Source organism: Sminthopsis crassicaudata, chromosome 2, assembly GCF_048593235.1.
Source record: "Sminthopsis crassicaudata isolate SCR6 chromosome 2, ASM4859323v1, whole genome shotgun sequence".
Classification (NCBI taxonomy): Eukaryota; Metazoa; Chordata; class Mammalia; order Dasyuromorphia; family Dasyuridae; genus Sminthopsis; species Sminthopsis crassicaudata.
The window spans coordinates 363,867,502-363,890,504 of NC_133618.1; the positions used below are offsets into that span (position 1 = coordinate 363,867,502).

The 23,003-nt window shown below is 33.3% G+C and overlaps 1 protein-coding gene across 2 annotated transcripts in view; it reads left to right on the forward strand.

Moving 5' to 3' along the window:
- Positions 1–23,003, forward strand: part of RAD50 (RAD50 double strand break repair protein) — an 81,949-nt gene that overhangs the window by 32,356 nt on the left and 26,590 nt on the right. For both annotated transcript variants that reach the window (XM_074290985.1, XM_074290986.1), the window contains exons 12-20: positions 2,820–2,995; positions 3,444–3,681; positions 4,759–4,948; positions 7,005–7,131; positions 12,353–12,546; positions 13,456–13,566; positions 14,787–14,879; positions 14,961–15,074; positions 18,446–18,573. In XM_074290985.1, the coding sequence (XP_074147086.1) occupies positions 2,820–2,995; positions 3,444–3,681; positions 4,759–4,948; positions 7,005–7,131; positions 12,353–12,546; positions 13,456–13,566; positions 14,787–14,879; positions 14,961–15,074; positions 18,446–18,573 (1,371 nt within the window). The remainder of the gene's footprint in view (positions 1–2,819; positions 2,996–3,443; positions 3,682–4,758; positions 4,949–7,004; positions 7,132–12,352; positions 12,547–13,455; positions 13,567–14,786; positions 14,880–14,960; positions 15,075–18,445; positions 18,574–23,003) is intronic.

Genomic DNA, 23,003 nt, shown 5'->3' on the forward strand with positions numbered 1-23,003 from the left:
AGGTGTACAAAAATAGAGGGATTGGGAATTCTATGTAGTGGTTCACACTCATTTCCCTGAGTTCTTTTGCTGGGTGTAGCTTGTTCTATTTATTACTGTTCTATTGGAGCTGATTTGGTTCATCTCATTGTTGAAGAGGGCCACGTCCATCAGAATTGATCATCATATAGTATTGTTGTCCTGCTCATTTCACTCAGCATCAATTCATGTTAAGTCTTTCTAGGCCTCTCTGAAATCATCCTGTTAGTCATTTCTTACAGAACAATAATATTCCATAATATTCATATACCACAATTTATTCAGCCATTCTCCAATTGAGGGGCATCCACTCAGTTTCCAGTTTCTGGCCACTACAAAGAGGGCTGCCACAAACATTCTTGCACATACAGGTCCCTTTCCCTTCTTTAAGATCTTTTGGGATGTAAGCCCAATAGTAATAGTGCTGGATCAAAGGGTATGCACAATTTGATAACTTTTTGAGCATAGTTCCTGATTTCTCTCCAGAATGGTTAGATCCATTCACAGTTCCACCAACAATATATCAGTGTCCTAGTTTTCCCACATCCCCTCTAACATTCATCATTATCTTTCCCTGTCATTTTAACCAATCTGACTGGTGTGTAATAATATCTCAAGAGTTGTCTTAATTTGCAGTTCTCTGATTAATAATGACTTGGAGCATTTTTTCATATGGCTAGAAAGTTTCAATTTCTTTGTCTGAGAATTGTCTGTTCATGTCCTTTGACCATTTATCAATTGGAGAATGGCTTGATTTCTTATAAATTAGAGTCAATTCTCTATATATTTTGGAAATGAGGCCTTTATCAGAACCTTTGACTGTAAAAATGTTTTCCCAGTTTATTGCTTCCCTTCTAATCTTATCTGCATTAGTTTTGTTTGTACAAAAACTTTTTAATTTGATATAATCAAAAATTTCTATTTTGTGATCAATAATGATCTCTAGTTCTTCTTTGGTCATAAATTCCTTCCTCCTTCACAGGTCTGAGAGGTAAAGTATCCTATGTTCTTCTAATTTATTTATAATCTCATTCTTTATATCTAGATCATGAACCCATTTTGACCTTAAATTGGTGTATGGTGTTAAGTGTGGGTCAATGTCTAGTTTTTGCCATACTAATTTCCAATTTTCCCAGCAGTTTTTGTCAAACAGTGAATTCTTATCCCAAAAGCTAGGGTCTTTAGGTTTGTCAAACATTAGATTATTAAAATTATTGACTATTTTGTCCTTTGAACCTAACCTATTCCACTGATCAGCTAGTCTATTTCTTAGCCAATACCAAATGGTTTTGGTAACCGCTGCTTTATAATATAATTTTAAACATGATACACCTAGGCCACCTTCATTTGATTTTTTTTTTTTTCATTAGTTCCCTTGAAATTCTTGACTTTTTGTTTTTCCATATGAACTTTGTTGTTATTTTTTCTAGGTCATTCTCTAGGTCATTAAAATAGTTTTTTTGGGAGTCTGATTGAAGCTCTTAGGCTTCTTTTAAAATTGAGGAGGGCATAGCTGTATTTGAATTTTGAAAGTCCTGAACTGCCTGGATCTAGATACTTTCTTGTTTCAGCTTTTTGACTCCTCTCATCCTAATGTGGCTTGTTGATTAAACCTTCATTAGATACTACATTCCCTCAAGCTATCATTTTTTTATCTTAGGCAAATTCTCAGTCATACCCAAAAAAAGCCTATTTACATTTGTTGTTTCCACTTTCTTTTCTCTTTCTTCGCAACAGTTTGCAATTTAGTTTCTATTTCTAGTCTTCTCAGTCAAATGAAGCTGCTTTTTTTCAGGATTAATAATGATTTCTAATTGCCTGATTTGATTGTCTTTTCTCAGTTCTCATCTTTCTTGATCTTTAAAGCATCTGACACTGCTGACTGCTTTCCTCCTAGATATTCTCTGATCTAATGACACTTCCTTCTCTTGTTTTCTCTTCTTCCCTGACTGCTCCTCACTCTTCTGAATCATCCACATCATTGCCCCTATATACGCATATTACAGGTGTTGTCCTTTATATTGCTTTCTCATGATGCCATTTCTTTTGCTAACTTCATTGACTTTGATTATCCTCTTTGTGTAGTTGACTTACAGAAAAAAGTGTTTAGTTCCAGTCTCTCTTGTGAGGTCTAGTACTGCATCATAAGTTGCCTGTTGGGTATTTCAAACTGGATGTCCCATAGACCTCTCAGACTCAACACATCCAAAATAGAATTCATTATCTTTATCCCCAAATCAAGCCCGATTCAGAACTTCTCTATTTTAATTGAGAATATCATCATCATTCCAGACTCCCAGGTTCACAACCTTAACATCATCCTTGACTCCACAGATTTCCTCATTTTGCATATTCAGTCAGTTGTCAAGTCTTGATATTTGTACCCCCTTGACATTTCTTGTATCAGATAGTTCTATTTATTCACATAGATACTACCTCTATCCTTTGTTTTTCTTGGGCTCTTACAATAGAGTGATAATCAGCCTCTGTGACTGAAATCTCACCCTATCCAATTCATCTTTCACATAGCTACCAGAGCGATTTTCCTTGAGTGCAGGTCTGACCATGTCATCGCCAATAGCTCCTATTGTTTTTAGGATAAATTATATACCCCTTATTTGGTTTTAAGAGCTTTCACAATCTTGCCCCATCCCCCTTTCCCTCTAAAATTTTATATTAGTCATTTATACATTATTTTGATCTGAGTTTTAAATCATATATCTTGTTAGTATAGTTCTGTTTATCTTATATGTTTTAAGAGCATAGCTCATATTTTAAAAGTAGATCCATTTTTGTTTCAGCAAAGAGCTGGCTTCAGCAGAACAAAATAAAAATCACATCAATAATGAACTCAAGCAGAAGGAAGAACAGTTGTCCAAATATGAAGACAAATTATTTGATGTTTGCGGGAGTCAGGATTTTGAAAGTGATTTAGATAAGCTAATGGATGAAATTGAAAAATCTTCTAAACAGCAAGGTAAAATTTATTAATATTTTGATCATTTAAAATATATGTTTAGAGTTCCCTTCATCATGCTTTTTCCTTCCAAACACTAATTTACACAAATTATATTTAGGAATCTTTGATAAAAGAAAACTTAAGTATATAAATTTTAGTCCTTTTATAGGGAAAGAAAAAGGAATAAGCATTTACATAGTACCTACCATGTGCCAGGCATTGTGCTAAATGCTTTACAAATATCTCATTTGATCCTCATAACAACTATGTGAGATAAGTATGATTATTCTCATCCCCATTATGCAATTGATGAAGCTGAAGCTTTTTAATAGTGTATTTGTTCAAGGAATTATAAACAGTCATACTCATTATAAAAAAAGAGTAAAACTTTGATATCTCTACTTCAGATAAATGAAATCTATAAAATGCCCAATTTAAAATTTTCATTTTCCTTTCTTAAAAACAGCAATGCTTGCTGGAGCCACAGCAGTTTATTCCCAGTTTATTACTCAGCTTACTGATGAAAACCAATCGTGTTGCCCTGTGTGTCAGAGAGTTTTTCAGACAGAAGCTGAACTACAAGATGTGATAAGTGATTTGCAATCCAAGTTACGCCTTGCTCCTGACAAGCTCAAGTCAACAGAATCTGAGCTGAAGAGAAGAGAAAAAAGACGTGATGAAATGATGGGGCTTAAACCAATAAGGTAAAGGGAAAAAAGGATATAAACATTTTTTTTAATAGTAGCACTGTAAGTATAAAAATGCACCCATCCAAACCAATTTTTGTTAGTTAATCCTTTCTGAAATATACTTGAGATGGAAAATTTAATTATCATTTTTTCTTTTCTTCCCTTTCCTTCCCTTCCCCCTTCCCTTCTTACTCTCCAGAGTAAAATATTACACATCCTGCTGAATTGAATAGGCTGGCATTCATTGCCTCTTGCTGTTATTTTTATTGCTAGAATACATAAACACACATAATACATATATATTTCATATGTACATAATAATGTATACTTGTTTGTTTTCTTTTTCTTTTATTTTATTTCCTAGCTTTTCATTTTTCCAAATACATGCAAAGATAGTTTTCAACATTCACTTTTGCAAAACCTTGTGTTCAAAATTTTTCTCCCTCTCTCCCCTAGGCAGTAAACAATTCAGTATAGGTTAAACATGTGCAATTCTTCTAAATATATTAAACTTCTAGCCTTCAAGCCAGAGGAGAGATGTAATTGAGGGTTAGTTGAGAAGGCATTGATAAAAGGTTTGACTTGATTGAAATACAATTTTTGGGGTACTTGTCTAACTATATCTTCTATGCATGGCTTTAAATAGAAATCTTTTACTTGAAAATAAATTGCCCTAGGTAATTAGAAAAGAACAGTATTCACAGTGACTACAATACTGAATGAGAGCCAAATTCTGATTTACTTGAATGGTTATTTGATCCCAAAGATGATGAAATGCCATGTGCCTCCTCTCTATAGAAAGGTGGAAGACTAGGTGAAAAATGTTTCATTATATAGTTTGATGTAATTGTGTTTGATGATTTTGCTTTCCTGTTTTTCTTTTATACAAGGAGAGATTCAGTGAGAGTGGAAAGTTTGTTGAGAAATGGCCATTCCTATCAGGCATCAATAATAGCTTAAAGTATTATTTTTAAAATTAAAAAGCACAATGACTTGTTTATAGTAGGTAATTAAGTAAGTATATTTTGAATACAATTGTTGAACTGAGCTTTAGTTTTGTGCTATGTGTATTTTTGTTTGTTTTTTATCAAGACAAAACATAATTGATTTGAAGGAAAGAGAAATACCAGAATTGAGGAATAAACTACAGAGTGTGAACAGGGACATACAGCATCTAAAAGGTGAAATAGAAGAACAAGAGACACTCTTAGGTACTATAATACCTGAAGAGGAAAGTGCTAAAGCATGCTTAACAGATGTTACTATCATGGAAAGATTACAGGTATGTAGAGAGTTGCTTTTGGAGGGCATGATATTTATGTAGACAGTTTTATATTTGTATGATTTTATGTAGATAGTTTTAATAGTTTCTTTTCCTGTTTTCCATTATTCTCATCAAGTATCAAATATCTATTAAGTTAGAGGCACATTAATTCCTCAAGCTAATCTTTTGATTTGCTCTTATCAGCTCTCTGTTTTGTTCTTCACTTTCCTTATCCAATCCATTGACCTCTTCAAGCAGCTGATTATAAATAAATTTTATATGAGAAGCGGTGGCCAACATGGTATGATTTTAAATGAAAATGCTGAAATATAGCTTGTTCTTGCCTTTTCCTAACTTCTTTATTATTGTTGGGGTACAACCATACACCAGTTATCTGAGCTTGAAGCTGAAGTATTATCCTAGGTTCCTTATTCTCTGTCAAAACATATATCCATTCTATTGACAACTCTTGTCATGTTTACCTTCACAACATCTCCTCTGCCACCCTGATATAGACCCTCATCCTTTCATAGCTTGTTGGTCTCCCTCTAGTGTCTCCTTACTGTAATCCATTTTCTACTCAATTGCCAGATTTTCTTAAAATGAAGACCTGACCATGTTTCCTTACCTTTCAGATACTCTTCCAGTAGCTCTTTATAAAATACTTTCCTTAACTTTTGCTATCTTTCACAACTTGGCCCCTCTCTATTTTTCCAGATTTCTTACCTTTTACTCCCCTCCACATATCTTAGCATCCAGTTTCACTGGCCTTCTTGCCAGGTGACTCCCCATCTCTTGGCTCCATTCCTTTTCATTGTCTGTCTCCCTTCTCCTAACCTTGCTACTTAACTCAGTTTACATCCCATCTTCTGTTAGAGTCATTTTCTGATTCTGCCCTACTTCTAGTCCCTTCCATTTTCGTTGTATATATTTTGTATACAGAGTTAACTTCATATCATATACCTCTTTAGAATGTAAGCTGCTAATATTGGAGGGGACATGGGAAAACAGGGATACTGAAACATTGTTGGTAGAATTGTGAATACATCCAGCCATTCTGGAGAGCAGTTTGGAACTATGCTCAAAAAGTTATCAAACTGTGCATACTCTTTGACCCAGCAGTGTTACTACTGGGCTTATATCCCAAAGAGATCTTAAAGAAGGGAAAGGGACCCGTATGTGCAAGAATGTTTGTGGCAGCCCTCTTTGTGGTGGCCAGAAAGTGGAAACTAACGTGGATGATCAATTGGAGATTGGCTGAATAAATTGTGGTATGTGAATATTATCGAATATTATTGTTCTGTAAAAAATGACCAACAGGATGATTTCAGAAAGGCCTGGAGAGACTTACATGAACTGATGCTGAGTGAAATGAACAGGACCAGGAGATCATTGTATACTTCAACAACAATGTATGATGTATGATGATCAATTCTGATGGATGTGGCCCTCTTTAACAATGAGATGAACCAAATCAGTTGCAATAGAGCAATAGTGAACGGAACCGGCTACACCCAGCAAAAGAACTCTGGGAGATGACTATGAACCACTACATAGAATTTCCAATCCCTCTATTTTTGTCTGCCTGCATTTTTGATTTCCTTCACAGGCTAATTGTACACTATTTCAGAGTCCAATTCTTTTTGTACAGCAAAACAACTGTACATGTATACATATTTTAATTTTTTTATAATTTATATAATTATATATAACATATATAATTATATATATAATAATATATATATATAATTTATACTTTAACATATTTAACATATATTGGTCAACCTGCCATCGCCGGGGTGGGGGGGGGGGGAATTAGAACAAAAGGTTTGGCAATTGTCAATGTTGTAAAATTACCCATGCATATATCTGGTAAATAAAAACTATTAAAATATTAAAAAAAAAAAAGTAAGCTGCTTGAGGACAGACACCACTTTTGCATTTCTTTGTATTTCTAGCACTTAGCAGAGTACTTGTTCTGTTATACCTACTCAATTTGAAGATTCTGAATAAAAGAATGCATTCACTGAACTATGCAGAATATTTTTAATTAAATAATTTTATTATTTTTAAGATGGAACTTAGAGATGTTGAACGAAAAATAGCTCAACAAGCTGCTAAGTTACAAGGAGTAGATTTGGATCGAACTGTTCAACAAGTAAACCAAGAAAAGCAAGAAAAACAGCATAGATTGGATACTGGTAAGAGAAAATTCAATTTTCCTAAAATTATTACTTTTATTATATAAAACATCTCCTTTAACTATTCATCTTTGTTGTTCCAACAGAAACTTAAGATTAATAATTATAAGTCAACTTCAACAGATAGTCATTAAACAAGTATTTATCTAATCTCTATTCTGTGCTAGATGAATGGCATACTGATAACATCAGATTCTTCCTTATGTCATCTATATGAGTAATAAAAAGATGTAAATCTGGGCAAAGGGAAGAATGTCTAGAAAAAATTATTTTTATTAATCTTTCATATATATATATATATATGTGTGTGTGTATATATACAGAGAGAGAGAGAGAAATGGGAATATATATTTATATATATATATATGTTTATATGTACATATGAAAAGGAAGAGATTATTTTTAGTTGAAACTGTCAAATCTTCAAAGAGGATGTGGTACCTAAGTTGAACTTGAAGGAAGATAATAGATGAAGATAAGGAAATAATATGTTCTAAGGATGTGAATGATCTATGCAAATTCATGGAAAAGAAAAGAAAGCAGAACAACTGATAATCCTGTTTGGTGAAAATAGAGCGTGTACATGAAGGGCAATAGAGTAAAATACAGACCTACTTGGGAGATACTATAGACTACAGAGTTCATCCTATCCATTTTAACAGTTATGATTACCAGCTCTGTATTTCCCTCTATCCTATTTTCTCCCCTGTATATACTTTTATTCTCTTTCCGTCCTGTCCTTAGTTACATATATATATATATATATATATATATATATATATATATATATATATATATATATATATTTTAACCCACTCCACTCCTATCTTCTATCAACCCTTCCTCGATTCTCTTCTTTCTGTCCTCCCTTCCCTCCTGTCCCTCCCTTTTCTTTTCCTCTTTCTCCTTCTATTTCTTTATAAGGTTACTGAATGATCTTTATTCCCTCTTAAAACCAAAACTGATGAGATCAAGTTTCAAACAATGCTCATCCTTCTCCCTTCTTTCCCTCCACTGAAATAGGTCTCTTGTGTCTCTTCATGTGAACTAATTGTCCCATTATATCTCTCCTTTTCTCTTTTTCCAGTACAGACCTTTTTCTTTGATGCCATCACATCAGTCTATCTTCAACCACACTCTCAGTCCAAGTACCCGCCCCTTGCCTACTCCAGTGTCAGATATAGTTTGCAAGAGTTACAGATCATTGTTTTCCTATCTAAAGATGTGAACAGTTAACCTTTAAATGTATATAGTTTCCCTTTTACTTTCTATGGTTCTTTTGAGTCCTGTGTTTATAGGTTAAATTTCCTTTTTAGTTCTGTGGGGTTTTTTTGTTTTGTTTTTTTCAGTAGAAATGATTGAAAGTCTCTTACTTCATTGAAGATCCATTGTGTTCAAGGCTGAACACCCTTTTCATCCTTTCTTGAAGCTTTTTCAATCTATCTTGAGCTTGAGAGAGGGGTTTCATTCTGTTAGATTCTGTTCAGAGGCTTGATTTCACGTGGTATTCAAGGAAAATTGGGAGAGCTCAAGCAGCTTCCTCGCTTTACTCGGCCATCTTGGCTCAACCAGAACTATACCTGTCATTCTAGAAAACCATCTTAGAGCTAGCATGTGGAAAGCCTTAATTGTTCACAAGGCTAAGATGTTTCTATTTCATAAAATGTATATAGGACATAAAATAATAAGGACCTACAGTCCACACAGCACACTGGGAAAGAAATGTTAATGTAGTTACTTGATTTTCTCTGATGGATTGAGGGGAGTTTTTATTATGTATGTAGATCACAGTTCGTCCATGCCTTCTCAACCTAGATGACTCTCTTATATTCTTTCATAAATCTTTCATAGATGGAATGCTAAATGGTCTAGGTGCTCTCTTGACATGACACAACTAGCAATATTCAGGTTGTCTATCCCTCACTTTGGCTGCATGACGAACTTTATTGTTGTTCAGTCATTCAATCATGTTTGACTCTTCATGATCATAGCAAACCAGATCCTTCCATTCAATATTGTCTCTGGAATTCTGCCCAAGATTATGTTTGCTGTATCCATAACACTTCCCATCTTTTCCTCTGCTGTTTGCTTCTCCTTTTGCTTTCAATCTTTCCTGTGACAAATTTATCTTCCCCTGTTTGCATCTTGATAGCTAGACATTCAGATATTTTGTATGTTCTGTCATTTTTTTAATTAAATTTTTTTTATGTCTTGTTTCTTACATCATCAGAGGTCTCACCCCAGTGTCCTTCCTCTTCCCTCTCCCAAAGAGCTATCTCATATGACAAATATCATGTTTGCTTGTTTGTTTTACAAAAGGGAGAAAAATCAGCAAAATCCATTGTTATATTAAAAAAAGGACCAAATCATGTATAATATGTAACATTTGTGGACTTCTTACCTCCATGGGTCAAGATTGTCTCATATAATTCTTCATCTGCATCATTCTGAATCTTTATAATTTTGTTATATTTATTTTTTGTTTTTTGATGTGTGATGGTTCTATTTATTGTGATGGAATTATTGTGCATGTTGAATCTTGCTTACTTTACTCTGCATATATTTATATAAATCTTTCCATGCTTTTCTGTCTATATTCATTATAGATTTACATAATTTCTTATAGTATAGTACTACCCCTTTACATTTATTTACCACAGTTTATTTAGCCATCCCCCAGACAATGGACATCTACTTTGTTTCTAATTCTTTGTTATCTCTCTCTCTCTCTCTCTTTCTCTCTCTCTCTCTCTCTCTCTCTCTCTCTCTCTCTCTCTCTCTCTCTCTCTCTCACACACACACACACACACACACACACATATGCTGCTGTAATTGGCATGTATAAGAATTTTATTTTTATTGATGGAATCTTTGTGTTACAAGCTCATGAATATTTCTGGTTCAAATTATATGAATATCTTATTCACTTTATTTTTATAATTCCAAATCACTTTCCAAAATAGTTGTGCCATTTCACAGCTCCAACAACAATGTGTTAGTGAGCTTATCAATCGCTGCAACATTGAATATTGGGGGGTTTTTTTGTTATTGTTATTTTGCTAATTTGCAGGTATGAGGTGAAATCTCAGTTGTTTTGATTTACGTTTCTCTTATTATTAGTGATTTGGACCATTTTTTTGTGTGAATACTATTCTCTTCTTTTGAGAACTGTTTGTTCATAGTCTTTATTTTTCTTTTGGGGAATGGCTCAGTTGTTATTTTGACTATTTTGAATGGAATTTCTTTTCTCAATTTTCAAAGAATTGTGTTTTGAAAGGAATATTTTCCTGTTGGTATCATTGGTAGTATATAAAAAGACCAATAATTTTGTGGATTTATTTTGTATTTCTTACTCCACAGTTAACCTTAACATATTTCCTATCTTTTCCAAATATCTTCTAAATTAAAACCTATTTTTCCTCATAGCCCTGAGTCTGTGCCTTAAATAGTAATACTGACTGGCAATGGGAAGGATAGAGAACTAGGCAGGTCTATTGACCTTCATGCCTTTAGATTGAGTGACAGGGATAATTTTTGGAAAGAGCTGTCTCTCTTGTTTACTGATTAGTGCTTATAGAACTATCATTGCATGACTTCTATCTCTCTTAACTGGTGTGGGCTCAGCTATACTATTTTTCTGAAGATAGTCAATTGCATCATTTTAAGACATATTAAAATTGGATGTGATGATTGATATAAAGATAGTATCCTTGAAATTAATAGGGAAATATTTAGGGGAAACATAAGTTTGTATCAGATATTTTGAGTTCGGAATGCCTGTGGAACATTTAATTTGAAGTATCTAATAGACAATTGGTGATATGGGACTGAAGCTCATGAGAAAGATTGGGGTTGGATATGAGAAAGATTAGGAATGGTAACTGAACCCCTAATATTTGGTGATATCACAAAACAAGATATTGTAGGGGGAGAAGAAAAGAGTCATCAAGGACAAAGTCTTAGGAGATAATTCACAGTTGGAAAAGTGACAGAGATGACTAGCCAACAAAGCAGCTGAAACAAAGTGGGGAGGCAGGCTGGAAGAGAACCAAGAGGGAACCCTTTAAGTGTTTCTATTCCTAGCACATAGGAGGCTTGGCACATAGTTGGTGTTTAATGAATGCTTATTGACTGACAGTGTCACAAAAATCCAAGGAGAAAAATATTCAGGAAGAGAGAGTGGTAAACATTTTTACATGTTGCTTTCCCATTTTTAAAAAGTGGGAAAATCCTGATAGATTGAGGACAGAATTTGGTTAAGCAAGAGTTTTGTGTATGAGAGAGACCTAGATGTATTTATAGGCAGCAGAAAATGAGCCAATAGGGAGAGAGAGGTTGGCTGTAGAGAGAGAGACAGGGGTTGTAGGTATTCTCTGCCTAAGGGGAGAAAAGGGGACAGGATTTAGAATATAAGTAGGAGGATTAGTTGTAAGGAGATTCTCTGAGACTAGAATAAAAGAAGAAAGAAAAGAGCCAATAGATTCATCTTTGACTTGTCACTCACCTTCATCCCATAGATTCAATAACTTAACAAGTCTTATTTACTTTCATATCCATCCCCTCATAAAATCACCTGGACTGTTGCAGTCCATCTTCTATGTGACTGCTAAAGTGATATTACTAGTCACAATTCTCTGCCCAGTAAACTCCACTGGTTCCTTTTGAGGATCTTTAGGATCAAATAAAAATTTTTTTTGACACTTAAAGTCCTTTACAACCTGATTCCAACCTCCTGTTTCCAAACTTATTATAACTCCTTTTCATGTACTACTGGATGGAGTAGACAGACCAGCTTTCTTGATGTTCCTTGTATATAACTGGAATTCACTCACTCTTCTCATCATGTATACATGATGTGTCTAACAATAATAATAATAGCTTACTTATATAGTGCCTGCTAAGTTCAGGTACTTCACAAATAGGATTTCATTTGATCCTTGCCCTCTGAAGGAGGTACTCTTTTATAATCGAAGAAACTGAGTCAACCAGATAATTACCTTGCCCAGGGTCACTGAATTTGAATTCATGTCTCCCTGACTCCAGGCCCATTACTTCTTCACTATGCTATTGAACTGTTCCTGATAAAATGTAAGTTCCTAGAGGATAGGGGGCTGTCTTATTTCTGGTTTTGTATCCCTAATATTTAGTAAATATTAATTACTTAATAAATTAATTTAGGCCTCTGAATATTTTCATTTTTGATGACATGTTTTCATTGTAGTTTCCAGTAAAATTGAGTTGAATCGTAAGCTTATACAGGACCAGCAAGAACAAATCCAACATCTAAAAAGTACAGTAAATGAACTTAAATCAGAAAAACTTCAGATATCTAGTAATCTGCAACGTCGACAGCAGCTGGAGGAACAGACAGTAGAATTGTCTACAGAAGTTCAGTCTTTACATCGAGAAATAAAAGTAAGAATATGTAAATTGACATATAATGTATGTGAAAACACTTTGGAAACTAACAAGGGATTGTTATTGTTTCACTTTTCCATGTTTTACTAAACCCTTCCGTTAACAAAATTACTTAAAGGGAGGCATAATAACTGTCTTTTAATATTTGAAGACCTATTATGTGGAAGAAGGTATAAATATATTTTGAATTGAGAGAGCAGGAAGGAGTAGGATCAGTGTCTCTGAGTTGAGAGGTAAATTTCAGCTCAATATGAAGAATCACTTCCAAACAATTAAATTGTCAAAAATGGAATCAATTTGTTATTTAAGTTATTTAAGTAAAGATTCCCATTATTTAAGTAAAGGCTGAACTGACCCCACTGAGGGAAAGGAATAAAGTTGGATAAAATCAGGGATCCTTAATTATTTTTATATTGTGAACCCTTTTGTAGTCTAGTGAAGCTATTGGTCCCCTTCTCAGAATGACATTTTTTAAATGTGTAAAACAAATACATAGAATTGCAAGAAAGAAAGCCATTTACATTGCAATACACTTATCAAAATATTTTATAAAAGTATCATGCATCTTAGATTAAGAAACTTAACACTAAGGTTCTTTCTAACTCTTAAGTTTCTGGGATTGTGTTACAACTTGAGAGATGAAACCATTTTAATTAAACTTTTAGATTTATTATCAGAGTTATTTGTTATATTCATTAAGACTTGATGAATGTATAACTGAATGTCTTTATAGTTCTAGATGTAAATTCATAAACAGTAAAGAATAACACCTCACCTATAAACTTTTATACCTATAAAATCTATGTTAAAATAGTCCTAAGAATCATCTTAGAATCATTGCATTATAAAGATTATGGAATAATAAGAAGTCACCCTTCCTTAATATGTATGCTTTTTTTTTTTTAGGATTCAAAAGAGCAGTTGTATCCTTTGGAAGCCACTCTGGGAAAATTACAGCAAGAAAAAGAAGAATTAATTAAAAAAAAGAATACAAGTAACAGTGCAGTACAAGAAAAAGTACGACTTCACTTAGAAAGATAAGATGTTTTTCATGAAATTGCTTTTTACTTCAGAATGCTTTTGAAAAGTTTCCTCCTCTTTCAGATGTTGAACTAGGTGCTTTTTGAAGTGCTTTCAATACTTTACATTTTGTGATTCTAATAGTTATATTTGTATTATTATTGTCTTGCGGGGGTCCAATATTCTCTAAGTCCTCTTGTGGCCCTGGATTCTTAAAAAAGATTTGCAGCAAAATAGTTTTTGATGGATTTAATTCATCAAGCTGTAGAACATTTGTGCATGAACCTGAAAACGTCAAAAATACGTTGTTTATGAATCAGCATTGCTAAAAAGGTAAAGGAATACTAGACTTATTAAAATAATGGATCCTTCAGTGTATCACAAAGTAGTCTTTTTTATACAAATTCTCTAATGAATCTCTGATCTAACTGATTCAGTTCCTTCCATTGATGCAGATGGTAACACATCATGCCTGCCTATCCTATATGATTTTTTTTCTGTATTCTCCCAAAAGTTTGTCATGGGGGATCCACCCCATTTGTTGGTGACCTAAAAGAATTTACATTCAAAAATGTCTATAAAACTTCCAGTGAAAAAATATCTGATTTAACTAGAAATGGAAAAAGATGGTTGATGAAGACAGTATCAAGTTAAGATATGAGCTTGTTCATAAAATCTTATTAAAAAGGAGATTGTATAATTTTGAGCTGCACTGTCCCCTAAAGCAGAGAAAAATTAAAAGTTTACATTGAAAAAAAATATGTTCATGTAAGTTGATCAAAATTATATTGGTAGATTTAATAATTATCTGATAGATGCATTTTATTAGATTGTGCAATTTATAGAAGTATGAAATGCTAAAAATTAATGGGATTCTTCCATTTGGTGAAGTGAGGGATTGGAGAGTAGTGGCATTACCACCGCAAAACAACACAGCAAGTTGAAACCTAGCTTCTAGTCCTAGCTTGGCCACAGTTCAGTACTCTGCTATTAAGCATTTCATGAAAAAAAAAAAAAACCAAACACTTTTTTTGGGGGGGAGGGGGCTGAGGCAATTGGGGTTAAGTAACACCTGAAACCACATTTGAACTCAGGTTCTCCTGACTTTAAGGTTGTGCCACCTAGCTGTCCTGAAACCTTTATTTATTTATTTTTTATTACTTTGTAAATATCTGTATGTAATAAGTTTAAACTAATGAATTAATGTCTTTCCACAGTTAAATGATATCAAAGAGAAGGTTAAAAACATTTCTAGTTACATGAAGGACATTGAGAATTATATTCAAGATGGAAAAGACGATTACAAAATGGTAATATAAAGCCTAAAAATAATTAATTTAAGCTTATTAATTTTTCATGTAGTTAACAAATTTGTCCTTTTTTTTTGGTAGCAAAAAGAAGCTGAACTGAATAAAGTAATAAGTCAGCTAAATGAATGTGAAAAACAAAAAGACAAAATAAGTAAAGAAATGGAAACAATGAGACAAGATATTGATATGCAAAAGGTAGGTATTTTTTGTTGCCTGAAACTTAATGGTAAGGTATATGCCATGTGATTTAAATGATTTAAATTTAGAACTAGCTCTCTACATTAAATATTCTATTAAAAGTTGCTATAAAGTAAGTATTTCTTTGTTATATCATTGTTCTCTTGATATTTATTTACAGTTAATATTTTCCACAGGAACAAAAGATTGATCTCTGAGATACAGCTTCATAGATCTAGAAATGGAAGGGATTCTGGAATCTTATCTAATCTATCCCCTTCATTTTACAGATGAAGAAACTATGACCAAAGGAAGTTAGATGAGTTTCTAAGACTGCACAGATAGTATCAAAGCCAAGACTTGAACCCAACTCCAGTTTCTCTAAAGCTTGTGTTGTTTTAAGTAAAATTGCCTAACAATTCATGCATAACAATTAGTCTCTTATAATTGCTGTTTTTACTCTGAATTATTGTTTTATTGTGTTTTAATGCTTGATTTGGCTAATTAGTTGATTAAAAACCATCTTATCCTTTGGCAATGCTTCCACAAAGAAGTGTATCTGTGAAAGCTGTCCTAATAAGCTTGTTCACACCTTCCTTGGGTAAAGGCTCAGGAATTTTTAATGACTGTGAATAAAATGTTAAATCACAATAATAATTATAATTTTAAAATACTCAAAAATGTATCTTATGTGAATTTGCAAAAATCAAGTCAACTGCATAACAAACTGCTTAATAAGTTTCAATGAAAGGCATAAATATTTGCAACTTTTGAAAAAATTTCCACCCTAAATAGGAAACTCAATGAGATTTGCAAAACATTACCTTTTTAAAATTGTTCATTAAGTCATATGAAATTAGGTAGAATGTTGGTACAGTTGGACAATAACTAGAACCATCAAGTGTTGGAACTGGAAGAAATCTTAGAAAAATCTAGAGGAGTTTAAATCTCATTTCAAACAGTAGACGGGTGACCCTGGATGAGTTACTCAACTTTTGTTTTCACAATTGTAGAGATCATTTCACTTTTTGAGAAAATCAATGATCCAAATTGATCCAAAAATAAAGAGACACCTGAAGTAAAAACTTTGAAGTAAGCTAATCATTTTAAGGGGCAGAGATGAAGAAGGCATTTCAGGCCTGGAAGACAGTCTTACAAAGACACAGAGTGTGTCCAAAGATGGAATGTGAATTTTGGGGAAAAATTAGTAGCACAGTTGGCAAATATAAGATGAAATTTAGTATACAGATAAATTTAGCTCTTTAGGGTGTCATCTATGTAGAGATGATAACTGAACCATTAAGATCTGAAGAGTCACCAAGAGAGTAAGTATAAAGAGAGAATGGTCTCCAAACATAGCCTTGTTACTCAGCTCCTTTAGTGGATTGAAGATAGTAGATGGTCTAGCAAAGGGAGAAAACTAAGAGGAAGTGGGATCACAGAAACCAAAGAAATAACTACCAGGAAAGGATTGCTTGACTATAGAAACTACAAAGAGATCAAGTAGAATGAGGACTGAGAACATCTGTTTAGCTTTTGATGTGTTATTAGCAGTTAAAATATCATAAATAACTTGAGAAAAAGCAATTTCAATAGCAGAGTGGAGTAGGAAGCCAGATTATAAGATGCTGACATGAGGACATAGAAGCAGCAAATGTAGACAACTCTTTAGAAGATTGGCTAGGAAAAGAAAAAGTTATAAAGGATGATAGCTTAAAGTAAGACTGGGAATTTTTGTAGATAGGTTAGAATAATAAGAGATTAGCAATAAGAAAGGAATTGATTGAGACAAGGTTCCCAGAAGAGATGAAAGAAGATGAGTTCAGGGACACTAGTGGAGGAATTGACATTGGCAAGGAGAATGGTCACCTTTTTCTTGCATAAGACTAAATATCACCATCAGATGAAAATATTTGCTTCATGATAGCATGGAAATGTAGGAGGATTTCCTATAAAGCTAGAGGGACATACAAAGAAGTGGCTTTGGATATTGTTATTCTAAGAAAGTCATAGAATTTAGGTTGATAATTGTTCCCTTTGTTTTCCTACAGTTTTTATATGGGTGAAACCTTTCTTTTAGGGAAAATATAAAACATTTTGCTTATTGACTTATTGACTTAAGAAGAAACAGAAGAATCTGTTTTAAAAGGATATGTAATATAAAACACAAGAAAAAGAATGGAAAAATATATCCATACAACATATCATTTATATGGCATTTAACTAGAAAGCAAGGCAACAATTATATTTGGGTACCTTTTCTCATGCTGTTAGAGAGGGATTGATTTTTTTTTCTTTGTTCCTTTCTTTGCCTTCCCCTCCAAGCATCTAGAGACCCCCAAAAAAAAAAATTCATAGAGAAGCAGGAGAGTTTACAAGTATGGAAAAGGCATTTTGTTTAGGAATTGATAAGCTATATAGGGGTAAGGGAGAATAAGGAGTCAAGTGCAGCAGTGAGATGACAGATCTGAGAAACAGAATCCAGTGGTATTTTCAACAGAAATAGGGAAGTTTGGAAGAAGCTAGATTTGTGGGAAAGACTGAATTCCATTTTGGATATAATGAGCTTTAGATATCTGTGAAGTAGCTTTTTTTGAAAAGTCCAGACGGCAATTGATGAAGTGAGACTGAAGCTCAGGAGAGACTGAGCTGTGTATGTAGATCTGGGATTTATCTGTATAGAAATAAAAATTGAACTCACGAGAGTTAATGAGATCACTATGTGATAGAGAAGAATAGGGCTCAAAACAAACCTTTGACAGACACCCATCATTGGTAGTTATGAATTTGGTGAAGATTTAGCAAAATGCACTGAAAAAAGGTGTTCAGATAAGTAGAGAGTCCCAGGAGAGAGCAATTTCATGATAACCCAGACAAGAGAGAGAATCCAGGAGAGTTGGCTGTGGTTCCCATACGCTTGTGAAATATTGACAGAGCCTCGATCCCATAACCTGGTATGGCCATCTTGTGGCTGTTTAGAGTATTGCTACTAAGAAGTTGTAAAAACCTCTTGTATTTTCACTGCCATGTGTTCAACAAATGCTTATTTGTTGAATGGTCATATTAAAGTAAGTCAAAGACCATATTATCATTGGGATATTATTAAATTTAGTTTCATAGGATCACTTGTTTAGAACTGGAAAGAATATTTGAAGTCCTTGAATCTAGCCCTCTCATTTATAAATGTCGAACTTGAGACCCAGAGACTTATTTAGAGTTGTATTAGCTTATAGAACTGGGATTTGAGCCAAGCTCCTTTGTGTTCCATTTGCCATTCTGTTATTGTATGTGATATGTGTCAAGTAAAAGGAAAAATAGTATTTCCTCTTTAGAAGTACCCTGATCAGTGGACCATGTACAGGCTCTGACTTAGTGTCTTGTCTCTTTAGGTGCAGGAAAGGTGGCTACAAGATAACCTTACTCTGAGGAAGAGAAATGAGGAACTGAAAGAAGTTGAAGAAGAAAGAAAGCAGCACTTAAAGGAGATGGGACAAATGCAAGTGTTACAGCTAAAAAAGTAGGCGCTTTTAAAAGTTCTTTAATTTGTTTAAAAATATTTTTTAGTGAAAGAGAAGTCAGAGCACTTAAATTATATTTTGATGCAGTTTAAAAGGGCTTATAACTCTAAAAAACTCTTGAGATGATATTGTTTAAAAAAAAAAAAAAAAAAAAAAACCATAAGAGAAATTTCTGGGAAGATCTAAGAATAGCCACAAGCCCAGCCTTTTACTTAAGGTATACTGACAAAAAATAGAAGCAAAGAAAAAACCATGAAGGAACTGAGTTTATTGGTGAGAGTTTCTTTCTTTCTTTCTTTCTTTCTTTTTCTTTTTTTTGCATGAGTAATTTTTTTTAAATAACATTATCCCTTGTATTCATTTTTCCAAATTTTCCTCTCCCTTCCTCTACTCTCTCCCCTAGATGACAGGCAATCCCATACATTTTACATGTGTTACTATATAACCTAGATATATATGTGTGCAAATCCAATTTTCTTGTGGCTTGGTGAGAGTTTCAAATGGAAAAGATTCCTGCAAACTGACAAAGAACATCAGAATGGGTGGAACAATAAATTCTCAACAAAAACAGCAAGCTAGCTTTAAAGTATATTTTAAAGAAAATTTAAAATCAAGATTTTAAAAAGCATATTAATTTTAAAAGTTAAAATACATTGAATTAAGCAGCCATTTATCAAGCCTGAGTAGACTGTGCCAGTAGAGGGAGTACCCACATTAATAAGTTTTCAGAATTTAAGTAGGATTATTTATAGATTTTATTTCCAAACAAAATACTCAAATATTCAAATGAATTTTTCATTTCATTGATTTCCATGATTTGGTACATGCCTTAGTCACTTGCTATATGTCACTTAATATTTTACAAAGTGCTATATATACACATGGTTATAAATGTATGTAAGTAGAAGACATATTACCTCACAGTGATTCAGTAGGTTGAGTATTCCCATTTTAGAGATAATGAAAACTTAAGAGAGAGATTGTCATTTATTAACTTTTAGTAAGTGGTTCTCAGTTTCACTTTTCCGTCTATAAAATGGGTTGTTATGAGGATTGTATAAAATTATATAAGTATTGCTTATTCTTTTTTTTTTAAATAAAAGTATTTTATTTTTCCAAATATATGCAGTCAGTTTTCAATATTCACTTTTTTGAGCTGGTTGCTTGACTAGTTTTATTTATTTTTTATAATACTAACTTTTTATTTTTCAAAATACATGCAAAAAATAGTTTTCAACATTCACCCTTGCAAAAATTTGTTCACCATTCACCTTTGCAAAACTTTATATGTCAAATTTTTCTCCTTCCCTTGTCCCCTTCCCCAAGACAGCAAGCAATCTGATATAAGTTAAACATATGCAGTTCTATACACATTTTCACATATGTCATACTGTGCAAAAAAGTCAGATCAAAAGGGGAAAAAAAAACATGAGAAAGAAAAAACAAAAACCCCACCACAACAAAAAGCTGAAAATATTATGTTTTAATCCACATTCAGTCTCCATAGTTCTCTCTGGATGCAGATGGCACTTTCCCTCCCAAGTCTATTGCCTTGAATCACTGTATTGTTGAGAAGAGCCAAGTCCATCACAGTTGATCATCAACAGATGATTTTGTTATGGTATACAATGTTCTCCTGCTTCTGCTCACTTCACTTAGCATCAATTATGTAAGTCTTTCCAGGCTTTTCTGAAATCAGCCTGCTTATCATTTCTTACAGAACAATAATATTCCATAACATTAATATCCCAAAAACTTATTCAGCCATTTTCCAACTGATGGGCATTCATTCAGTTTCCAGTTTCTTCCCACTACAAAATGCCACAAACATTTTTGCACATGTGGGTCCTTTTGCCTCTTTTTTGATGTCTTTTGGTATCCTTTATTTTTTATCCTTGTTACATGACTAATCCCTCTCCTTTTCCTGTCATACACATCTTGAATGAGACATTTTATGTCACTTCTTGCTGGTAAATTGTTTATAGTAATGCTGTAACTTATTTATGACTACTGTATATCTTTTGTTTTTAAAAATTTTATTAGTTTTAAGCTTAAATACAAAAAGACCAAAAATAATTCATGTATATAGCACAACACAAAAATATTTAAAATGAAATCATAAATCTCCATTTTACACTGTTTACTTTTTTTTGAAAAAGTATGTAATAAATAGCACATGTAGTTTCCAAAGCTGTCCTTCTTTTATTTGCTTTCTTCTGAGTTTTCTTTTGTTTTCTGCTATGCCCTTTTTTCCTCCTTCCTTTTCCCACCTCACACTAGAGAAAGCCACCATTAGACATAGATACCAAACTATGCATACTACATAGCTTTTCTAAAGGTGGATAGCTTCATGATTTGAGTATTTACAGTACTCAAAATGACTTAGTTCACAGGTGTTTTTAAAACAATATGACTGTTATTACATATAGATAGTATTTTTGGTTCTACTTATATTATTCTTCATTATTTCATAACATGTTTTTCCAAAATCAACCAGCTCATTAATAATAATAGTATTTCATTACAATCATATACCACAACTTGTCTAGCCATTCCCTGATTGATGGGCATTCCCTAGATTTTCAATTCTTTGCTATCACAAAGAGAATTACTATAAATATTTTAGAATATTTTCCTTTTTTCCCTAATCATTTTTTGAAACAGACCTAATAGTTGCATTGCTGGGTGAAAGGGTATGCATGCAATTTTATAACTCTTGAGGCATAATTCCATATTGCTTTCCAAAATTAATAGATCAGCTTAAAGTTCTACCAACAGTGAATTAATATCCTAATTTTTCTTTGTGCCCTCCAAAATTTGTTGCTCCTTCATGTTAGCCAATCTGATAGGTGTGAGATGATATATCAAAGTTGTTTTAGTTGTCCTTTCTCTAATAATAATTTAGCATATTTTTTCACGTGACTATTCATAATTTCAATTTCTTTATTGAAAAGCTGTCTGTATATATCTTTTGAGCATTTATCACTTGAGAAAATGACCTCTCTATTCTTTCCATTAACTCTTAGTTTACCTGATATTTTGTTTTTCTTGAAGATTGTGGTATTTATTCCATGATTCATAGCAATCAATTGATTTTTTTTTTTTTAATGTAGATTTTTGCTTCCTGAAGTGGCTAGGAATGATTGAAAATGATTTACATTTTCCCACAAGAAGAGAGACAGCTGACTTGGGGGTCAGGGAACGTGAATTCACATTTGCATGTGATTTTAGGCAAGTCATTTAACCTTAGTGGGCCTCAGTTTCCTCCATGTAAAATGAGAGGTTTGGCCTAAAAGTCCCTTCCAACTGTAAATATTTGATCCAAGTCTGATCATCCAGTTCATCATTCTCCTCAATTCCTATGACTTTATTCTTCATTCCACTGCAGTCATCAATAGGGATAGTTATACCTTAGATTTCCATTGCCCATAAATGCTACCTTCTTGACCCTGATCTTTGATGTTTCTCTTCTGATCATTGCCTCCTATCTGTTTAGCACTTTGTTTCTTTTTTGGTGGATCTTTACCTTTGGTAAAATGATGTATGCACTATGTTCCATTCCAGGGACCACATTTTAGGAAGGGTTTTAGTAAACTAAAATGTGTCCAGAGGAGTTTTGATCAAGGACTTTGAATTAGGCTATACAAAGATCATTTGAAAAAATTGGGGATATTTTTCTTGGAGAAGAGATGACTTGGGGTTGAGGTGGGGTATGTATATGGGGATGTAATAGTTTTAAGTATTTGAAGGATTGTTACATGGAAGAAGGAATAAACTTGTTCTTGGCAGAAATAGGGGCAATGGTTAGACATTGCAAGGAGGCAAATTTATGTAAGAAAAAAATTTCTATCAATTAATACTATCCAAATAATAACATGGATTTCCTGAGGATATGGCAGGTCCCCTCCATTAAGCCATATCTGTAACAGCTACAGTAGCTAGAAAGAATATCCCGGTATGTCAACCATGTTGTATCATCCATATTGTACAACAGATAGTATAGACTAGATCAAATATTCTTGGAGGTCCATCCCATCATTTGAAATTCTAGACTGAAATGACCAGCAGCTTTTCACCAAAATTGACATTCTATCTTCTGTTTCCATATAGTCCCAAAAGCCTACACTTCTTCCTTATGTCCACCCATTAGAATCCTTGTCTTTAAAACAACACAGATGCCCCTTTTTTCATGAATCCTTCCCTAGTCTTCTGTATTAAGGCTTTCTTCCTTTTCAGCTTTCTTTGTGCCCTAGTTAAATATATGCATATCAGAGACTCTCAATGGAATGTATATTCCTCTAGATTAGATATTGTTTTGTTCTTGTTTATAGGTCCCTAGCCACAGCATGATGCCTTTTATAGAGTAGATGCTGACTAAATACTTATCAAATTGAAATGTTAGCAGATTTTTCATTTGAAACTGTTATCA